Here is an 18,426-nt window from a genome sequence, read left to right as displayed (position 1 = left end):
TGGTCTACATCACGAGACTTTTGTTGAGCTCTCGCCTCTCCGCACACCCGCTGCATTACACGTCATCCCTTCTGATTCGCAAGCCGATCCTCAGATTCAACATTCGTTGACGTACCCCAATCCCAACCACATTCCTTACATTACCCTCCGTAAGGACAGCTGGATCTCTCCACATCGACTTGCCTTATCGGACTCAACAAACTTCACCCACTCAATCAACGGGAGGTTACATCATATCAATCATCGGCGAAGAAGCAAACACACCTACATCACAACTTCAACCTAATTACCAACCTACTTTCCACTACCACCTCTTCAAACCAACTCAACAGCCAAAATGCCTTCCCCAAGCCGCACCAACCGCTTCCAGTCCTTCACTCCTCTCCGAAGCACATCCGGATCCCTCCGCCGTCTCAAGACCGCCTTCAGCCCTACCCGCAACTCAATGCGCTCCGCCTCACCATCATCCATCATCTCCTCAAGCACTACACCTCTAACCCGCAACTCTTCGCCACACAGTTATCGCTCCTCAGGCTCATCTATTAGGCAACTACTCGCTGTTCGCCGCAAGCCCAGCGTCTACGAATTCGAAATGGAAGAGGAGAAGCACCTCTTCGAGCAAGAACTCGACGTCCTCGAGCCACGACCCAGCATGGGCCGCGGTGCAAGCGAAGTCCACGTCGTCGGTATCTTCGAGGTTCTCGATGGCAAGTGCTAGAGTTGATTGATCGTCGTTGATGTTCATGCGCATGCGTTTATGAAAGTTTAATGGGCGTTTACCATTCTTGCTTTTTCACTTAGATGGTTTATCACGGCAACGGGGGGAGGGGCAGTGGCGTCAGTTCTGGGTTTCTTTGTACATTTCCCGCCTTTGGGGATGTTGGATTGGTGCCTTTCTTATACCCCAATGGACTGGATTGGACTGGGGCTTTGGTTGGGTTCTTTATCATGGAGGCTATGATATGATCAGATGTTCTCCGAATATGACTTCATACTTTGCTACACGTGCATCTTCAATCTGTTGTTGTGATACTCAGATAGGTATAGAGTGACGTTTTGGAAGTGTGAGAACCCCGCCCTCTATCGTCAGCTGAAAAGCAATATGCATGGTCGATCTCGGGGCTGTTTGACGTCACAAATGGGTTGGTGATCGTGAGCTCGAGAAATCCGTCGATGGGCGTTCCACTTTGCACATGTCATAAGTACGGTATGGGTTGAGGTAGGTCATGAGTACGGCATGGCTTGAGGTAGATCATAGTATTCACATTCGTATTCCAAAAAGCAGTCTTAGAATGTACCTGCCGTGCAATTTCCAACGCCACGCCAATGCATACCGACCTTCCACCGTTCATCCAATAATATCAAAACACGGGCTTAGTAAAATGTGTGCCCACGAAACCGCTTAATGTACACCATTGACAGGCTGCTGCAAGCTATCGAGCTCCTCCTTCCTCTTCCTGTACAGCTCTTGTGCCTCCCTCTCCCTCTTCGTAACGAACTGAACTTCGTCGCGTAGGCTCTCCAGTCTGCGTGCAATTGCAGTTTGCTCGCTGTACTGTGCCGTCCTCGCCGTGTTCAAATCGTCTCTGGCTCTCTCGAGTGCTGCGAATGCGCCACTGATCTTCTCCCGTAATAGATTTGAACGTTTGACATATCCTGCGTGGTGTGTAGTTAAGCGCTTTTCGATCTTGTTCGCACGTTCCGCAGCTTCGATGATGGACTCTTGCGCGTTGTCGAAGGCTTCGACAAGAAGTTGGTGCTCGTCGATCTCGTCTTCTTCGTAGCCTGCAATGCCGGGTAGAATTGCGGAACCGTGTAGCGTGGTCCATGAATTGTCGAGGTCGGCGTGGAATGCCTTCTTATCCTTGTCTGTGGTCATGGCAAGCTCAAGTGCAAGCTCCATCTTAGCGTTCCGCAAAGCATCGTCGGTCATGGGTTCAACTCGCTGTGCTTTGCCAGTGACTCGGCCATCACCAAACTTCTGGACGTCGTTCGCGATGAGCTTGGCCATCTCGATTTCGACTTCGCGTTCGACAGGGTCCGAGAGGTCCAGCGCGCGCTTCATCAGAACGTCGATGTCGACGAGTGATGGCCTTGGGAGGAACTTCTGCACGACTTGAGTTTGTCTGCCAAAGTCTGCAGCTTCTTGGGCTTCCCGCGCCTCCCTCGCCTTTCGGTCACGCTCAGCAGCATCTTCCTCGCTAACTTCGACTTCCATTTGATCTGCTTGCTCTTCGGGAAGCTCAAACTCCCAACTTTCTTCCTTAGGTTTTGGCAACGCAGCAAGCCTACTCTTCAGATCTTGCCGCTTTGCTTGTTCTCTTAATTTGATGTCGCGAGGTGTCTGGCCAACAAGTTGCATACCACTCTCCTCTCCATTCAGGCGTAGGGTATCACGAGGTGTTCGCATGGGCGTTGCTCCTGGTCCCTGTCGCATAGGCGTGTCTCCGACCCCGCCGTTGGCTTGCCTAAACGGTGTTGCCATAGGGTTCGGCGTCACGATCTGGTGGCGCGAAGCGGGTCCGGACAACGAAGCAGGCGCTTCGTCGTCAACAAGATCTGGGTTGTCGCCGCCCAGTAAAGCGGACTGCGTCTCTGTTCGCATTCGGGCGTTACGTACTTCGTTCGCGACGTAGTCCTCCTCCTTTGGTGCCATGGGCGTACGAATGGGAGTATTACCAATCACATTCGAGTAGTTTCCGATCAAACCCTGAGTTGCGATGTTGTCGCTACTGCCTGCAGTGATTGCGCGTTGTCCGGTCGTTCCCATCTTGACGATATCCTCCAGCTCAGCCTCTCCAACCTGTGGAGTTGGAAGCACAAGAGCGCGTCGCTTGCTGCTCTGTTCTGCTTCCCGTATTCTCTGTGCTTGTGCGGCCTTTGCATATGATGCCGCAAGACCTCCTGACTTCTCGTCTTTCTTCTTCTTCCTGTCCCCGCCTCCGTCCTCCTGCGACTCCATCTTCCTCTTGTTCGCAAGTTGTTGCTTTCGCGGGTCGAAGGCTTCGCGTTGTTGCTCATTGCGGTCGATTTCCTCGGTGGTATCGAAGAAGCCAGCGGGGACTTCCTTCTCGAGCGGTACGTCGGCGTTGTAGTCGATATGATTGCCTTTTTTCGGGGTAATCTTGATGTTGATACCAGCAGCTTTCAGCTCTCGTCGCTTCTGGAGCAGGGCAAGCCTCCTCGATTCCTCCAGTTGCCGCTCACGAGCCTTCCGCTTGGCCTTCTTACCGCTGACGTTTGCCAAACGCGCACGCGCCTCTGACAGCATCTCCTTGTCTTCCTCATCGATATCAACCGCATCGGGTCTTGCAGGTCGGCTTTCGGCGTATGCGTCAACTTCTCCGGGGCGAAGACGTCGTACATCCTCTGCTGAAGGAGCTGCTGAATCTCCACCCTCCGGGCCTGCCAGTCCGAGATCACCGGACTCCCTCGCTTCTTGTTCGTCCAACAGCTTTTGGTAGCGCTCGAGACACTGGGTCGCCTGCCTAAAGTTAGCATTATATTTCTGAAAAAGGGGATAGTCGCGACTTCGTACCGTTCGTCCAACAATAGGCGCAATCGTTCTCCATTGGGTAGGGAGGAGTTTTGCCATAGTCAAGAGCTTCTCATCCTCCTCTCTCGACCAGTCCGTCTTCCGTATGGCGGGATCGATCCAGTTTGTCCAGCGAGATTTGCATTGCTTCGCGCTCTTCTTCGACAGCAGCGAGGCGCATCGCGACCACTGATTCAACCCATACTTGCTGATCGCAGCCTTCAACACCTCGTCCTCGACGTTCGACCAGGAAGATGTGACGACCATTTTGGATGACTTTCGGGGGTTATCGTGGGTTCGCGCGCGCGCGTCGTGGAGTGATGGTATCCTCAATCGCGAAACTGAAAATGGGCTGCAGCTACTAGCGTCTTGGCAACTTCAAGCAACGCGCGGAACGAACAAAGTGAAGTTTGGATAGATTTACCGGACGACCTGGACTTGCAAAGAGCGAATTATGTGTTTCTATGCGCGTAATTTCCGATATATGAATTGTTAGTGCCCTCCGCACGATGCAGTCGCGGTCCAGGCACTATGCTTTCACGTGCGTCAAGCGACCGCGGTCACAGTGACGTAAATTCACTGTCTCGATCTTCCTGAGGTCATATCACTACGATTCCACTGCACAACCTCTGATCAAATACCCCATATCATGCCGCCTTTACATAAAATCACTGGGCGACTTCCCATTCGATCCCTCATCACGCCATCGTCAAAAACGTCCGGCCGACAATTATTACCATCAGTTATCTACAGCAGAAACTATTCCGATGCAAACTTCGAATCCTCAACCACAGTAAAGGATGAGGCTCAAAGGCTCGATTACAAGTCTTCTGACAAGGTCAAACCTAAGAAAAAGACTCAAGCTGAGCTCGACGCGGAAGTGATGGCAAAGCTGGCAGGCCATGACAGTGAGGGAGGAGAAGCCGGTATCGAATACGAAGATGGGAAGCCAGCCTCGATGAAAAGGAGTGTGAAGAACAACATGTTCCGTTACATATGATCCGATGTTTGTCCAAAGTCTTTGCTGAGTATAGTACAAGTTTCCACAAGGTACATGCGTCTCGCAGCACGCTTAGTCTTGTATATACTAACACTCATAGACATTACACCCATGAAATCCTTGACACACGCTTGAGCTTGGAAACTACAGTGAGAGGTGATGGGATCATCATTCGTATCTCACGGTATAGAGTGCGCAGTAGGAAGAGCGTCATGCCAGTAGCGCAGCAACTACATCTGGACATGTTCCAAGCGACTGCCATAAGAATCTTGGAAGTGTTACAATCGCCTGGGCTTAGGTATAATCGTATAGTCAAGCCAAATTGCGGTAAGCATGCTTGTGAAAAATCAAGAGAGAACTTGAAAGTCTCATCTGCTATTGTGGGAGATGCTACAGAATTCATAATAGTTGCGCAGCATTAAGTTTAAATGTTGGCACCTCCAATCGTGATGCATGATAGTACGCGAGGCTTGAAGCTTTTGAGTAATAGCTACCAACAGAACATGTGGAGCTTGACTACAACCGTCTGTGCACCGTGAACAGCATGATGCAACATTACTACTTGGTGCGACGTGGTGGCTCCAAGTCGCCAAATCGAATATTTACCTACGTCATGAGTTACCAACCTAACAACATGACGACTCACACCCATCCTCCAATACCAAACCTCAACGACGCGACACTCGCAAACTCTCTATTTCTCATCCCAGGGCAGTGATCTGCTAGCGAATCATCATGGAACATTATGCCCCTCATCTATCCTCGCAATTCGAAGGCTACTACTCCAAGTTCGACCTCGCCTCAGGTTCGCATATCGCTCTAATCATATGCTCCGTGCCTAATGCGTCTTCGCGCCCACACATGGTCTCATTTACATACTACCCTTCCTCTGGCCACCCGATATTCCAGCGCGAGCATTTCGTTGACAACATCGAGCGCGTGACCACCGATGAGAAGAGCAAGGCTTTCGAGCTCCGGGTGCCGGGTATGGGACTCATGAGGACCGAGAGTGACGGGCGCGCAAGCTATAAGCTGGAAGCCGAGGACGGGAGTTGGAAGCTTGAAGCGCAATGTGAGGAGTACACAGCGTGGAGAAAAGACAAAAACACGCCCGAAGGATGGATGATCAACCTCCCATTCCCGCTACACTGGCACGTCCACTCTGTTTGCTCCCCAGCTACGTTCTCTCTCGACATACCCGCTCTGGGCAAAGATTTCCCAGCACAAGATAAAAAAAGCCGTGCTACAATCCATCAAGAAAAGAACTGGGCCAACAGTTTCCCCGATGCACACATGTGGGTGCAAGCCTGGGATAACGAACAAAAACGCGGTATTTGTCTGGCTGGCGGAAAGATCATGTATAACACTGCGTACATGCTCGGATACCGATCCCCATCTCTCAACCTCGATTTCGTACCACCATTCTCAGTCTCCTACCTGAATATCCTCAGTCCCTTCATGAGCTCCACGAACGACTGGGACACGCGCTCTTTCTCTCTATCTGTATCGAATTACTTTCACAAACTAGAGCTTAAAGCCCATGCGCCAAAGGAGCCAGGCTGGTTCGGCCTCGCCAGTCCGTTCCCGGATGGTCATCGGCCAAACTTCTGCAAGGAGAGTTTTATTGCGACGATTGAGGCGAGGATCTGGGAGAAGGAGGGTTGGTGGCCGTGGAGTGCTTGGAGGGAGATTAAGACAGAAAAGTGGGAGGGTGCGAGTCTGGAATTTGCGGGAGGGTATTATCCAGAGAGGGGAGAGAGCAAGCAAGACTGAAGACGCAGGAGTTCAAGCAAGTACGTGAGTGCTATGAGATTTGTATTTATCTAAGATACCAACATGTACACGGTTCAGACCAAATGCCTGCGAAAGCTTCCCATTTATCATATCGTGTTTCTTCTACGTCAGCTCTTAGAGCTTCGACTGCTTCTTCTCCCTTGGCTTGACCAACGTATTCAATTCTTCCACGAACCGCTCAGGCAACACACTTCTCTCCACTCCCTGCTTTCCTTCCCATTCATCCTCTGTCTTGCGTTCCCAATCCCAATATCTCTTCATCTCTTGACTAACCCACTTGCTGATATGATCCGCACTCTCCTCTACTTTCTCCATAGGTATCAAATGCCCTGCATTTTGTACCGTGACGTTCGCTACTCTTCCCTCTGCGCGTCCGCCACTACCACCGACACCGGATCCAGTCAAGCGCATCTTATCCTCAATGTCGACGGGGTTGGTAAGGAAGGATGTTTCGCCGAAGATGTAGAACACGGATGGCGAGAGTGAAGGTAGCTGGTTGAAAACAATGGTGGATTCGCCTCGATAGAAGGGTGACTGAGGCTCAGCTGTCGGCGTCATATCTGCATGAGTCCTCCTGTTAAGTTTCGGGTTGCTTAATGTAAACTCCGCAGACGATGGCTCCTTGTCACCTGGTCTCGCAGCAAAGTTCCCCCGCAGAAATGTCAGGACCTCTTGATGCTTCGTCGTCGTTAAAGTCACCTCGGGCTTCTTTGCATCGGGGAACAACTTGGTCGGTACATCCCTTAATCCATATTGCACCCATCGATTCAACACCCGCGGATCCCATGCTTGGTAGAACTTGCTCTTACCGAAACTCTTCGCGGCTTCTTCTCGTGATAGCCAGCGCTCACGCCTACCCGATGACGCAGCAGCAGGCCCAACATTGCCGTTCAGAGAGACTTTGCCTTGAATGACAGGGTCGAGTAGGATCAGAGATTCGAAGAGACGGGGATGCAAGAGGGCGAGGTTAGCTAGTTGGCAACCACCGAAGCTATGGCCTACACCAACTATCGGACGCGGCATCTGATCGCGGAAGATGTTTACCATGTGGAGGAGATCTCTGCTGTGGTCGAGCCAGGCCGCTATGAGGTATTAGCGGTTGACTGGGTACTTGAAGGGATATACGTACGGTCATTGCCTAGCTTATCTTCGTTCAAAACGCCGCTCAAGCCTTGGTGAACGACATCGGCTATCCAGATCCCTCTAATACCAAAGCCATGTTGTTGGCACCTTTGCAGGAGCTCATCCCATAGTGGCTCATACAGCTCTTTTGGAAATCCGTTTGCATGCGCTGCGATTATGGTTATGTCTCCGGGTTTCGCGCTTGTGTTATTGAGAGGCGTGTATTGCTTGACGGCTAGATGTAGAACTTCTTCCTGCGTCGTAGCTGTGGCACGCGGGAAGCCACGGATATGCGATGCTTCTATCTTATGTTCGTCTACGCGAAAGTGTTCTGAAGACATCTTTCTGCTGACTGTGGACGTGATCAGGCTAGGGCTGTAAAGTGAACGAGACAGTGTACGACGAGTCGACAGACAACACGAGCAACGAGTGTGTGTAAGTCACAGTATCTCTTGTATGCAGCGAGATGAGATGAGAGGACGCTACGTCTTGATTTCAATAACAGCGTCTATGCGTACGGCCGTGTCGTGATGAGTAGCCGGCGTAATCTGGGGAACAATGCCGAGGTCCACAACGGCCTCTCTTCTCCCCACACAGCCTCCACATACAGATACAGACGACAGAGTTGCGGCCGCGCTCAAGGTTATTTTAGGTAGTGAGGCGAACATACGCGTTCCTGATCCGAACGGCAGAGAGAGACTGGTCTGGTCTGAGTCGCAGCGTTATGACGAAATCAGCGTCGAAGTGTTTTGGTGGGGTGTCACGTGGACCCCGACGCGTTCGTGCCTTCCAAAGTTCGCGTTGACCCATGTCGCATCGCGCCTTCGAGTTCAATGTCGGCAGGCATCCACTCTTCTACCATACAGCACAACACCCACAGCTGCAGCCATGGAAGACACTACCATGTTAGATGGCTCACAAGGTCCCTTTGAAGAGCTCACCTTCACAATAATCCCCAATGGCCTCTCAGAAGACCGAATGCGCCAGGTACGCGACGCGTCTGGTCAATTAAGAAGTGTTACTAACACACCGAATAGATCGAAGATGATATTAGAGGCGCACGCGGAACGATCGTACCCTTCAACGCACCTAAAGGCCGCATAGAGAATCTAGAAGAAATCAGTTACATTGTTTCTGAGACGGCCGATTTCCCCGACTACTATCGCTCCCTCGATCTCATGATACATGTCGTCAAGCCAACATGGATAGACGCGTCGCTCCAATCCAACAAGGCCAAGAACCCGCGAACATACAGTCCTGATCCCGCATTCATCATGAACGACGTGGTTATATGCTGTGGGGATATACCGAGCGGAGACAAGGAAGCGATTGAGGGTGGTGTATTGGCATTAGGTGGGCAATGCGCACCAAGCCTCTCCAAATTCGTGACACATCTTATTGCACTCGACGTGAGCGAACCACGATGTCAGCTCGCCATTAGCAAGCGGCTGCAGTTGTCAATCGTGCTACCCCATTGGTAAGTTTTGAGTCGAGCGCATGGAGTTGGCTCCATCTAATACTCATAGGTTCGATGACTGCCTCAAAGTTGGCCGCCGAATATCAGAGCGACCTTACACGCTTCCCAATCCTGAGATTCTCGCCGACATGGAACCGGGTGCGATTCCTCCTACACGAGTGAGCCAGCAGATTCGAGACGCAACCACACCAGACCCTCACCACGACCCTGTACCACCACCAGCCCACCTAGAGCCACCCCGCGCAATCAAGGCCTTCGATGGAAAGCGTGTCAAGCTTGGCGAAGATTTGAATATCAGCAGCCGGCTCAAGGGTATTATTACGGGCATGATCAAGGCTGGAGGCGGCAGTGTGACCTCGAAGATCGACGAAGCGGATATGTATATCTGCAACTACCGAGAAGGTCCTGACTATATCAAGGCTTCGCAAGCGCGGAAAGATGTGGGCAATCTGGGCTGGCTATACTACCTTATCACGCACGGAATCTGGACGAACCCTATGCAGCGAATGATGCACTACCCGCGACCACGGGAGGGCATTCCCGGTTTCGAAAAGTACAAAATCAGCATTTCAAGTTACACTGGCGAAGCGCGTGTGTACCTGGAAAACCTGATCAAAGCTACAGGTGCCGAGTTCACCAAGACCTTCAAGCAGGACAACACACATCTTGTCGCTGCGCACAAGAACAGCGAAAAGTGCGAGGCCGCGACGGAGTGGGGCGTGAACATTGTCAATCATTTGTGGCTAGAAGAAAGCTACGCCAAATGCCGGGAGATGCCACTAACTGAGAGTCGTTACACGTACTTCCCAGATCGGACCAACCTGGGAGAAGTTTTGGGTCAGACTGAGATTGATCGCGAGGCCACCGAGAAGATCTTCTTCTCAAAGCAAGCAAAGCCCGTCAAAACTGTCAAGGCGGCACCGCAGACCAACGCCGTTCCAGCGTCGAGTGTAGCGCCAAGGGCAAGCGAACCTCCTGCACCTCGTAGTCCGCCTGTAGCTGAGAAGGCCAAGCGTGCGAAGTCAGGAGGGAATGCGCAAACACCATTACCACCTCGAAATACCGATGGAAAAGAGAACCAGACACCAGGCAGTCGAGGAGCGAAAGACCGCGCATTGTCAAAACTGCATAATGCCGCAACAGATATCGCACAATTCGAGAAGGAGATGAAACGTAAAGGCGGCGTTATACACGGCGGACGCCGACGGACAGAAGATCAGGTTGATGAGGGGACAAAGCAAGCGAAGGGCAGCCGTGACTCAGTCTCAAGCAAACGCTCTATCGATGAAGTCGACGATGATGACGAGACGGAAGATGAGGCCACAGAGATCCCAGCAAAGAACAAACGAGCAAAGAAGGATAAGCTCACACCTATCAAGTTCCGCATGCTTATCTCAAAAGATGAGCGATGGGCCAATAACCCTGAGAAGGAATCAAAGGATAAAGCGCGCCTTCGAGAGCTCGGTCTCTTCATCACAGACGACTTCAAGAAGGTGGATATGGTTTGCGCGCCACAGCCCGTTCGGACGAAGAAGTTTATTGCAGCACTAGCCTGTGCACCCACCCTCGTGTCAACCAGTTACCTCGACTTCGCCCTCAAGAACAACAAGCTTCCGCCGGCAGAGAAACACCTCCTCCAAGCTAGAGACTTTGAAGAGGCCAATAACTTCCGCTTGTCTGAAGCACTGGAGCGCGCCAAGCAGAACAAGCATCGCCTACTTAGGGACTGGACTATATTCTGTACAGAGAAGGTTGGTGGTGGCTTCGATACTTACAAAGATATTGTGGAAGCCAACGGAGGAAAGTGCGTTTTATGGAAAGGACGTCCTACTACGGTGTCCGCATCGAAGCGCATACTTAACACTTCCGATAAAGAAGTCAGTCAGAACCAAGTCGAAGATGAAGGAGACGTACTATACCTCATCTCTGACGCTGATAAGAAAGAGTTCACCAATTGGACCAAATTCCGTGAATTGGCCAAGAGAGAAAACATGGTTCCCCGTATCGTCAAGACGGAATGGCTGCTTTCTGTAGCGATGGCGCAGTATGTTCATTGGGATCCGGAGTGGGAGCTGAGTGAAGAGGTTGTAAACGCTGCAAAGAAGTAATTCGCGCGATTGGTAGCTTTTACGGTTGATGACGGGTTAGAGCGATAGGCGTTCAGGAACTGGAATCAGGGTTTCGCCACTGCGTACGGACACCGCTTCGTGCATGTCGAGAGATACGACCATCTGCCTTCATACCTTTTTTTTTTTTAGCGAGTTTACGCATTGTTTCATGTAGCATTGTTAGCGATAGAGTTGGAACGGTAGGATGTGCAGCGCTTCTGTAGCCTCCATGTATAGATACCTTGTGTTAACTCGTGTACTACATACACGCACTTCGGCTTTCTAATTCATCTCCGCTACAGTGATCTGTGGTTGTGCATTCTTCTTTTTCTTTATGCTATGCGTGCTTGATGTTACCAACACATTCCTTGTGGCGAACTCCCCGTTGTTGGACCCAAGATTATGATAACGCGTATGGCGCGGTCGGGCCATGCAAGAGGTCTTTGTAACGTGATACATCGATCCTTTGCGAAACTTCGCCGTTTATTGAACTGTGCCGTGATTCTGCGTTTAGGCTGTGAGCTGGACTGTGATGCTTCGCCTCGAAGATTTCCTTTGCCTTGGTATGATGTAGAGAGTGTTCAAGCATGGCTGTATGTGCACTATCTTGGAATGGAAGTCAAAGGATGGGAATCACTGGGCTAGTTATGGTTAGTGGAGAGGGCGTTCGGGGCTGGGAGTTTCATGGGAGTCTTCCCAAGTGGTTTGCTTGCTAATGTCAAGATTTTTGCTGCGAGAGTGGTAGGTGGTAGGTGTTGAGGCTGTTTCCAATTGTTTACTTTCAATGGTTGGTTCGCTCTTGCGTTCATGTGTACAGGCTAAACAGCTAACGATAACGAATTGACGGCAGGCCTAGTGTAGGCCCAATGAAATGTGATGTCATATGAAGCTCATGCTATGCATCTTATCCAAGATCATAAGCCCTTACTGGGGACCGATGTGTGTTGCTAGTGTTCACTCCGAGTGAGCCGAGAAGCCAGCACACTCAGTGGATACCAGGCAGCCGGGAGAGAATGTTTGGGGGCGGAAACAGTATAAGCCAAATACATTATACTGATAAAGTTGAGTGTAGCTTAGAATTCTTGCATAGTACAGAAATAGTTAATAGGCTGTAGAACCGGGCAAAATCTTTGATACTGTGGTATTGAAATTTATATGCTTTTCGTGAGAGATGAGATCAAGATTGTTGGATGCTCGACTGCGTGTTATGACAAGTGCAGGAGCGCGAATGGGGTATATGGTGATGCTTGTAAAAGAGTTTCGCGAAATGGCGAAATAATGGAACGCGGTTGCTCATGAAAGCACACAAGAAAGGAAAAAGCCGAACCCTTCAGTTCATGTACCAACCCTTAGCCTGATGTTATACAGCTATGGCCAATCCTTCTCTACTCTGATGATGTGTGAACAATCTTTGGGATTGGTGGCATCGCGATATTCGTAGGCGTCGACTCGTAGTATCGTGCGCGTTGGCTCGCTGTGCTTGTGCTGCGTGCGCGTCCTGATGGCCGTACGCCCAAGTCGCCCTCCTCACCACTCGGTGACACCGGACTCAGCGCCGGGCTCAGCATCGGACTCAGCATCATAGTGCTAAGGGTTGCGTTGCTTTGTCGGCTGACAGAACTGACACCCGTACCAGAGCTCTCCGTGTTGTCGCCAATCGGGTCTCTAACTTCCTCTACCGGCGTGACTTGAAGCGGCACCAGATGCATGGTCTCCGTGCTTGATCTCTTGTTGCGCGCTTCTGCTTCTGAGTCGACGTATAATGTAACGCTACTAGCCCGGTTTCGACTGAACATGCTTGTCTTGTCTTCGTTCGCAAGGAGCCCCGCTGTATCTGACTTCCGGTTGTTGAGCTTCTTCTTTTCGTTTCGCCGGTGGAACCAGAAGATGAGGGACGCCAGGCAAATGGCTAGGAAGATGAGAGCGAAGACGGCTGTGAGGGCGATGTTGGCTTTCGTCCAGTATCCTGAATCAGGCTTTGGCGTCACGTCGGTACCCACGACGAGGGTATTGTCCACTGGTATAGGTGCCATGACGATGTATTTTGGTGTATGCGGAAGGGTCTCTGATTCAGATCTGGTCGGTGAGACTTCAGATGGTAGGTAAAGCTATTCGGGTATTTGTAATGCTGGTGATGGGAGGTTGAGTGGCGGTGTGATGAGGATACACCAGTTACTACGCCTCAACAATATGATGCTTTGCCGTCACAAGAGGGTTGATAAGAACTTGACTAAGAAATCCCTTCTGCAGTTTGAACTGGTACTGGGCATCAGGCAGACATATGTCTACTCGTGAAATGAAACTTGCTACGCATGGACATGTTCGGGTCCTGCGCCCATGGCACTGGATCGGTGAGAAGGCGTCCAGTATGCGGCTCGTAAGTGGAAAGATATGCTCAGCCTCAGCACGTTGTGGGGAAATAGGCCATCAACTCGGAGAAAGTCACTGCGCCCCTATGTATGATGAGCAGCTTGGCAGAAGACGAGTTGCCTGACGAATTATGGGCGTGAAAAATGGTCATCAAAGCTTGGACAACTGCGTCTATTGGAGAGATAGAGTGCCAGATGGCGGTGGCACTGGTTTGTAGAAGAAGGTGCCAGGCGTGCATGTCGGACCCCATCCATTAATCAGGCCAGTTGAGAAGAGCTATCTACTGCGTGAGAGCCACACCCACGCGCTCTTGCCCTTTCCATCTATGCAGCTGAAGCTATACGTTCAGCTCGTGGAACCATAGACATTGGGTGGCTGCTCTGGCGGCTCCCCATCCTAAGTTTCTGCTGCTCGATACTAACACAAACTTACCAGCCTAACACAAGAAGTCGTACAAACACAGTGATGTGCCAAAGGATTGTGCTGTAGGATCAACGTTTCGAAATTTAGGCAAGCACAGCCACCTGCGCTAAAAGAAATGAGTAGCTACAGTCATGAATCGACACAAGGCTGAGCGCCTTAGAATTCTCTGCGTGTCTGCCTGAGCCAAGCCCAAGTAGGATTGGACGGCGACGTGGACAGATTGTGGGGAGAATAGGCGAACTTGTTGTGGTAAAGGAAAGCCATGATGCGAAGTGCAAGCTTCCGCTGCGGCGCCTTGTTGTAGAGATCGTGGGATGGCAGGTGCTGATTACTGGACGCCATTACAGAGTATTGCGGCGCCTCTGCGGCGACCATGCGGCGTAGTGGAGTAAGACCCTAATCTTATGCGTGTGTTGGCTGGTGGGTGAAAGCTTGCCAGCCAACGGGCGTGGTGTTGAGGACGGCTGGCCATTGCTGGCCTAAAAGCGGGACGATGTTGGCCCCCAACTAGCGTCTCGCTTAAATGCTGTGCTATTTCAGGAGCACTTCACGCCTTTACGGCCAAATCACGCCTTTTTTCTGCATGGAGACTATTCAAGACGAATATGCGGAAAACCTGTATTAATTCAAGGCCGAATTTTTCGCTTTCACGCATAAGGATCATTCCTGAAAGGGGATGGAAAGGCATTTAGCCAACTGGTGTGTTCTTTAAAGCTTTGTCTAGTCGTTATGTCATGATTATCAGGTATGTCGATATTTCATGAAATCAATTCACCAAAGGTCCTTCACCATTATAGTTGCCGACCGCAGTTTACCTGCTGCGAGAACTCTCTCGGGGGGTGGGTGAAGTTCCCCCCTTTCCACGTTGGCTATCCATCGATCGATCGATCTGCTGGCCGAAGACAACACAATAGAACCACTGTATGATTTGTCCGAAGCCGACTTCCAGGTGATTCGAACTGTGTACATTGACCCATCCAGGGCAGATATGTTGCATCTCTTCTGAACGATCGTAGTACGTCTCGTTGCGATATTGTGTACCGTCGTCGTGTGTACAGATTGAGAAACTGTCCATACTAAGAGGCTCATTCCCAATCAATAATACCAATGAAGTCGCTGTTTTCGTCGATCAGACTGTTATTCGTGTCGAAGTTGTTGTGACGGAGTACGCATGTCTCCCAAGGCTGACTTCCTCGTCGGGGAAACCCTTTGGAAGGAAATCAAAGAGTCACTGCGCTCGGTGCTTGACTTCATCTGGATTTTCGTAATCGAAGTTGGGGTTATCCTCATCAACTTCCTCATCATCGAAGTCTTAGAGTTGCAGTTGTAACTGTGCGGCAAGTCAGTCCTGACTACGCTTGTAAGGGCTTCGAGGAACATGCCGGTCAATGTGCTTCCCCCAAAAGAACGGCATCGAAACTCTTACTATCTTGCTTAGGTTAAATTGTGTAGAGAAGGTTTGAAGACTCAGCCCCAACTGGGATAGTTGCGGGTATGTCGGGGGGAGGCTCTTCCCAGAGAAGCCCTTTCTGCACGTTCACAACTATAGTTGAAGTTGTGACTGCCTATTGTGTGGTTCTCACCATTCCAGTAGTGTTGTGATATGGTTGTGATCGAGGTTTTCGATTGATGAGTTGTCTTTGTGGTAGGGACGAAGTGTCTATAAGGTGGCTACCAGTGCAAGTATACCATTGTCAACTTGGCGTGTTCATCTCCGATCTGTTATATCACCCTTGTTTGCTTCCTGATGGTCCCATAGACCACCTTCTCGCATGATGTTGTAGTTGGTGACGTCAACCTGCCTATTCTCACACCCCATCTCGTGGATGTTCAAGTCAATTCGCCGCATGACAGTCGTCACATGTAGTTTCATGGATTTGGTATGTGAAAGCGAGATTGTTTCACTGCCACAAACTACGCTATTAGCTTACACATATAATTCGTAGACTGACTCATCTATCAAGGCAAAGCGAGAAAAAGAAAAGACCATAGGTCGTACTGATGATGATACGCGCCGTCCCATGCAAGATTGACACAAGATTTTGAGAAAGAAAGAGATTTCCAAAGGCCCTAATGCCATTCGACCCATCTTCGCTCGCATATTCTAATCCAAAGAGAACCTTTCCCTCTTCCAGGTTTCACGCAGCACGGCGATTGTACTCGCAGCGTCCTTGCAGCGCTCCGGTGCACGGACTGGCAGGTCAACGACAGCGCGACGTAGCACGCCGCGCGCAGGTACGCCATAAAACTGAAGAAATTTCTTATAGTAGTCACGAATCAGCCCACTGAGGATGGCGAAGTGTCCAGGCCAGAGTTGCTCAGAGGGTGTGTTGCATATCGAGGAGATGGCACGCCAGTATTCTGAGATGGCGATCGCAGGTGTCTTGGCAGCGAATGAGCGAAGGGACATGGAGGCGTAACCGGCTCCAATACCGCGCATGCGCTGCGAGTACGACTCTGGGGTGGAGTCCTCCTGCCAGCCTAGGCGCAACCGACCTTCCTTGGTGTTCATAGTACCACGAATGCCAAAGAGTGGAGGACAAGCCTTGTGTAACTTGGCGAGTGCAATGTCAATGAGAGGAAGACCCTGCCACTGGTACTTCTGGTCACCAAACAAGCTGGCTGCTATCAAGCCAATCTCTTGGATGATGCGTCCGTCGGTGTTGGCAGCCTCCTTCTCAAACTGCTTTACCAGGAACTTCTCGAAGCAGATCCAGACGTAGAGTAGGAATGCCGGGTATGCAGCCTCGTTCTCGTTGGCTAGCTGGGGTATCTGGTGCGAAACAATGTATGGTCGGATGTCGATCATAGGACCAGGAGTTTGTAAGGCGATGTCGAAGCATTCGGTTCGCAGGCGCTTGATGGCGGCGGCACTATCCTTTCGCTCAACGTTGATCTGACCGAGCCGAGTGCGGAGAGCGCGTCGAGCATCACCGACTGGGCCTTTCAGGGGCGAAGTTGGTTTCTTGTGTTCCTCCCAGAAAGCGTTGCGGAACGCCTTCATACGCTGGTGGAGTTCAAGGTATTTGGCATGGATCTGCTCGGCGTTGGTGGTAGGCGCTTGTATGGCGGTCGATGGCTTTGGTGGTGGTGGTGCTGCTACCTGTGTGGGTGCGGCAGCGGGTGTGGGTTGTGCAGTTGGCTGCTGTGGTAGTGCTTGTTGTCGAGCCTTTTCTGCAGCGGCTGCAGCCTCGGCAGCTTTCCGATCAGCCTCGTCCTTTTCCTTCTTCTGCTTCTCAGCTGCCGCTTGTTGGTCAATCTGAGCTTTGATACGGGCATTCGCCTCTTCGAGTTTCTTCTTGTCTGCTGCTTGTTGACGGGCGGCTTCTTCCTCACGCTGTTTTGCCTCCAAAGCCCTTCGCTGAGCCTCGGCTTGCTCGCGGGCCCTCTCGTGCTTCAACCGCTCAATCTCTCTCTTCTGGTTCTCTTCATGGCGTAGACGCGCCTGCTCTTCTTCCAGGGCTATGCGCTCAATTTCGAGCTTCGCACTCCTAAATACGCGCTCGTGTTCTTCGGCAGCGTAGGCGAGTTGTTGTGCATGTTGCTTGGCTCGTTCCTCGGCAGCTTTGTCTAGCTTCTCGTTGAATTCTCGGTCTGATATGCTCAGGCGGAGGTTGAATTCGAGGGCTAGTTGCTTTGAAGGACTGTCATAGGGGTCGCGGGTAAGTGATTCGCGGTGAGGGCGGTGTATGCTTCGTCGATTTGGCGATTGGCGTGATGGGGAAGCGTCGGCGAAGCTGGAGCTAAAGGAAGTCGCGGTATGCATGCTCGACGACGACGTGCCCGATCTGGCGGGCATTCTGGCGCCGTAGTGGTGGTTGAACAAGGAAAGCGGTTGTTGAAAAGGTGGTTGGTGAGAGCGCGACCTTCAAAGAGATCTAGTCGGAAACTAACACAAGCTCCGACTCACGTGACATCGCTCATCCCTGCAGCAGCTTTCACCGCGCTACGCCCCCATCGCCGTGCTAGCGTACCTGGCGAAGAAGCTTGGAATCCACGCATGGCTTCTTTGCTTTGTCGAGGCACTGGCTACGCGACTGACGTAACTACATCCACAGCTGTCACCCCTCAGGGGAGTTAGATGAGACTGGAGCTTCAAGGACGCCTGAGTCGTGTCTTGGGCAAACACGACATGTTGCGCCTTTCATAAAGTTCACAGGATTCGTCTGTGCCCCGTGTTTGGTGGGACTGCCGCCAAGCTGCGACGGCGCTGAGTGCACCCTGATGCTCTGGTGTCCCCCAAGATGCCCGTTTCACTGACAGAATGTGACAGCTGGGGAAAGATGTGAAATCACTGTCTTGGAGTTCCAGCGATGCCATTGTGAGGGTAGTCACCAAAACCTGTCCCTCCCTGTCAGACTGTTGGACTATTGCATGTCGGACATGACAAGCTGCTGCCCCAACGCGGTGGATCAATATAATCTCCAAACGCGTAGCTGCATGCCACTGTCATGAACCGAGAACCCTTGCGCCGCGCTCCCGAGGCACCTCAGCTTATTGTCGTGATTTAGAAACGGCCACCGGCTAGGCCTGCCTTGAAACGTGCAGACCCAAACGTGATGCTTCACCTGGGGCGCGCTGAGACGCCATCAAGACA

The 18,426-nt window shown here is 51.4% G+C and overlaps 8 protein-coding genes across 8 annotated transcripts; 4 read left to right on the top strand and 4 right to left on the bottom strand.

Moving 5' to 3' along the window:
• Nucleotides 1-337: 337 nt before the first annotated feature.
• Nucleotides 338-718, top strand: ALTATR162_LOCUS4708 (uncharacterized protein; the record flags this gene model as incomplete). Its single annotated transcript, XM_043312323.1, has 1 exon — nt 338-718. One exon carries the CDS (start codon nt 338-340, stop codon nt 716-718), a length of 381 nt encoding a protein of 126 aa, XP_043168258.1.
• Nucleotides 719-1,402: 684 nt separating this feature from the next.
• Nucleotides 1,403-3,802, bottom strand: ALTATR162_LOCUS4707 (uncharacterized protein; the record flags this gene model as incomplete). Its single annotated transcript, XM_043312322.1, has 2 exons — nt 1,403-3,484; nt 3,539-3,802. The coding sequence occupies 2 exons, from the start codon at nt 3,800-3,802 to the stop codon at nt 1,403-1,405; spliced, it is 2,346 nt and encodes a 781-aa protein (XP_043168257.1).
• A 382-nt stretch (nt 3,803-4,184) lies between these two features.
• Nucleotides 4,185-4,650, top strand: ALTATR162_LOCUS4706 (uncharacterized protein; the record flags this gene model as incomplete). Its single annotated transcript, XM_043312321.1, has 3 exons — nt 4,185-4,519; nt 4,576-4,585; nt 4,636-4,650. The coding sequence occupies 3 exons, from the start codon at nt 4,185-4,187 to the stop codon at nt 4,648-4,650; spliced, it is 360 nt and encodes a 119-aa protein (XP_043168256.1).
• A 620-nt stretch (nt 4,651-5,270) lies between these two features.
• ALTATR162_LOCUS4705 (uncharacterized protein) lies at nt 5,271-6,308 on the top strand (the record flags this gene model as incomplete). Its single annotated transcript, XM_043312320.1, has 1 exon — nt 5,271-6,308. The coding sequence occupies one exon, from the start codon at nt 5,271-5,273 to the stop codon at nt 6,306-6,308; it is 1,038 nt and encodes a 345-aa protein (XP_043168255.1).
• Nucleotides 6,309-6,443: 135 nt separating this feature from the next.
• ALTATR162_LOCUS4704 (uncharacterized protein) lies at nt 6,444-7,792 on the bottom strand (the record flags this gene model as incomplete). The annotated part of the gene is made up of 2 exons (XM_043312319.1): nt 6,444-7,411; nt 7,459-7,792. The coding sequence occupies 2 exons, from the start codon at nt 7,790-7,792 to the stop codon at nt 6,444-6,446; spliced, it is 1,302 nt and encodes a 433-aa protein (XP_043168254.1).
• A 547-nt stretch (nt 7,793-8,339) lies between these two features.
• On the top strand, nt 8,340-11,036 carry ALTATR162_LOCUS4703 (uncharacterized protein; the record flags this gene model as incomplete). Its single annotated transcript, XM_043312318.1, has 3 exons — nt 8,340-8,438; nt 8,489-8,928; nt 8,978-11,036. The coding sequence occupies 3 exons, from the start codon at nt 8,340-8,342 to the stop codon at nt 11,034-11,036; spliced, it is 2,598 nt and encodes an 865-aa protein (XP_043168253.1).
• Nucleotides 11,037-12,421: 1,385 nt separating this feature from the next.
• On the bottom strand, nt 12,422-13,069 carry ALTATR162_LOCUS4702 (uncharacterized protein; the record flags this gene model as incomplete). Its single annotated transcript, XM_043312317.1, has 1 exon — nt 12,422-13,069. One exon carries the CDS (start codon nt 13,067-13,069, stop codon nt 12,422-12,424), a length of 648 nt encoding a protein of 215 aa, XP_043168252.1.
• Nucleotides 13,070-15,933: 2,864 nt separating this feature from the next.
• Nucleotides 15,934-17,628, bottom strand: ALTATR162_LOCUS4701 (uncharacterized protein; the record flags this gene model as incomplete). Its single annotated transcript, XM_043312316.1, has 1 exon — nt 15,934-17,628. The coding sequence occupies one exon, from the start codon at nt 17,626-17,628 to the stop codon at nt 15,934-15,936; it is 1,695 nt and encodes a 564-aa protein (XP_043168251.1).
• Nucleotides 17,629-18,426: the final 798 nt, after the last annotated feature.

This window comes from Alternaria atra (genome assembly GCF_907166805.1).
Source record: "Alternaria atra isolate CS162 genome assembly, contig: 23, whole genome shotgun sequence".
NCBI classification, from domain to species: domain Eukaryota; kingdom Fungi; phylum Ascomycota; class Dothideomycetes; order Pleosporales; family Pleosporaceae; genus Alternaria; species Alternaria atra.
Note: the sequence above shows the minus strand (reverse complement) of the source record. Positions and strands in the feature narration are given on the sequence as shown.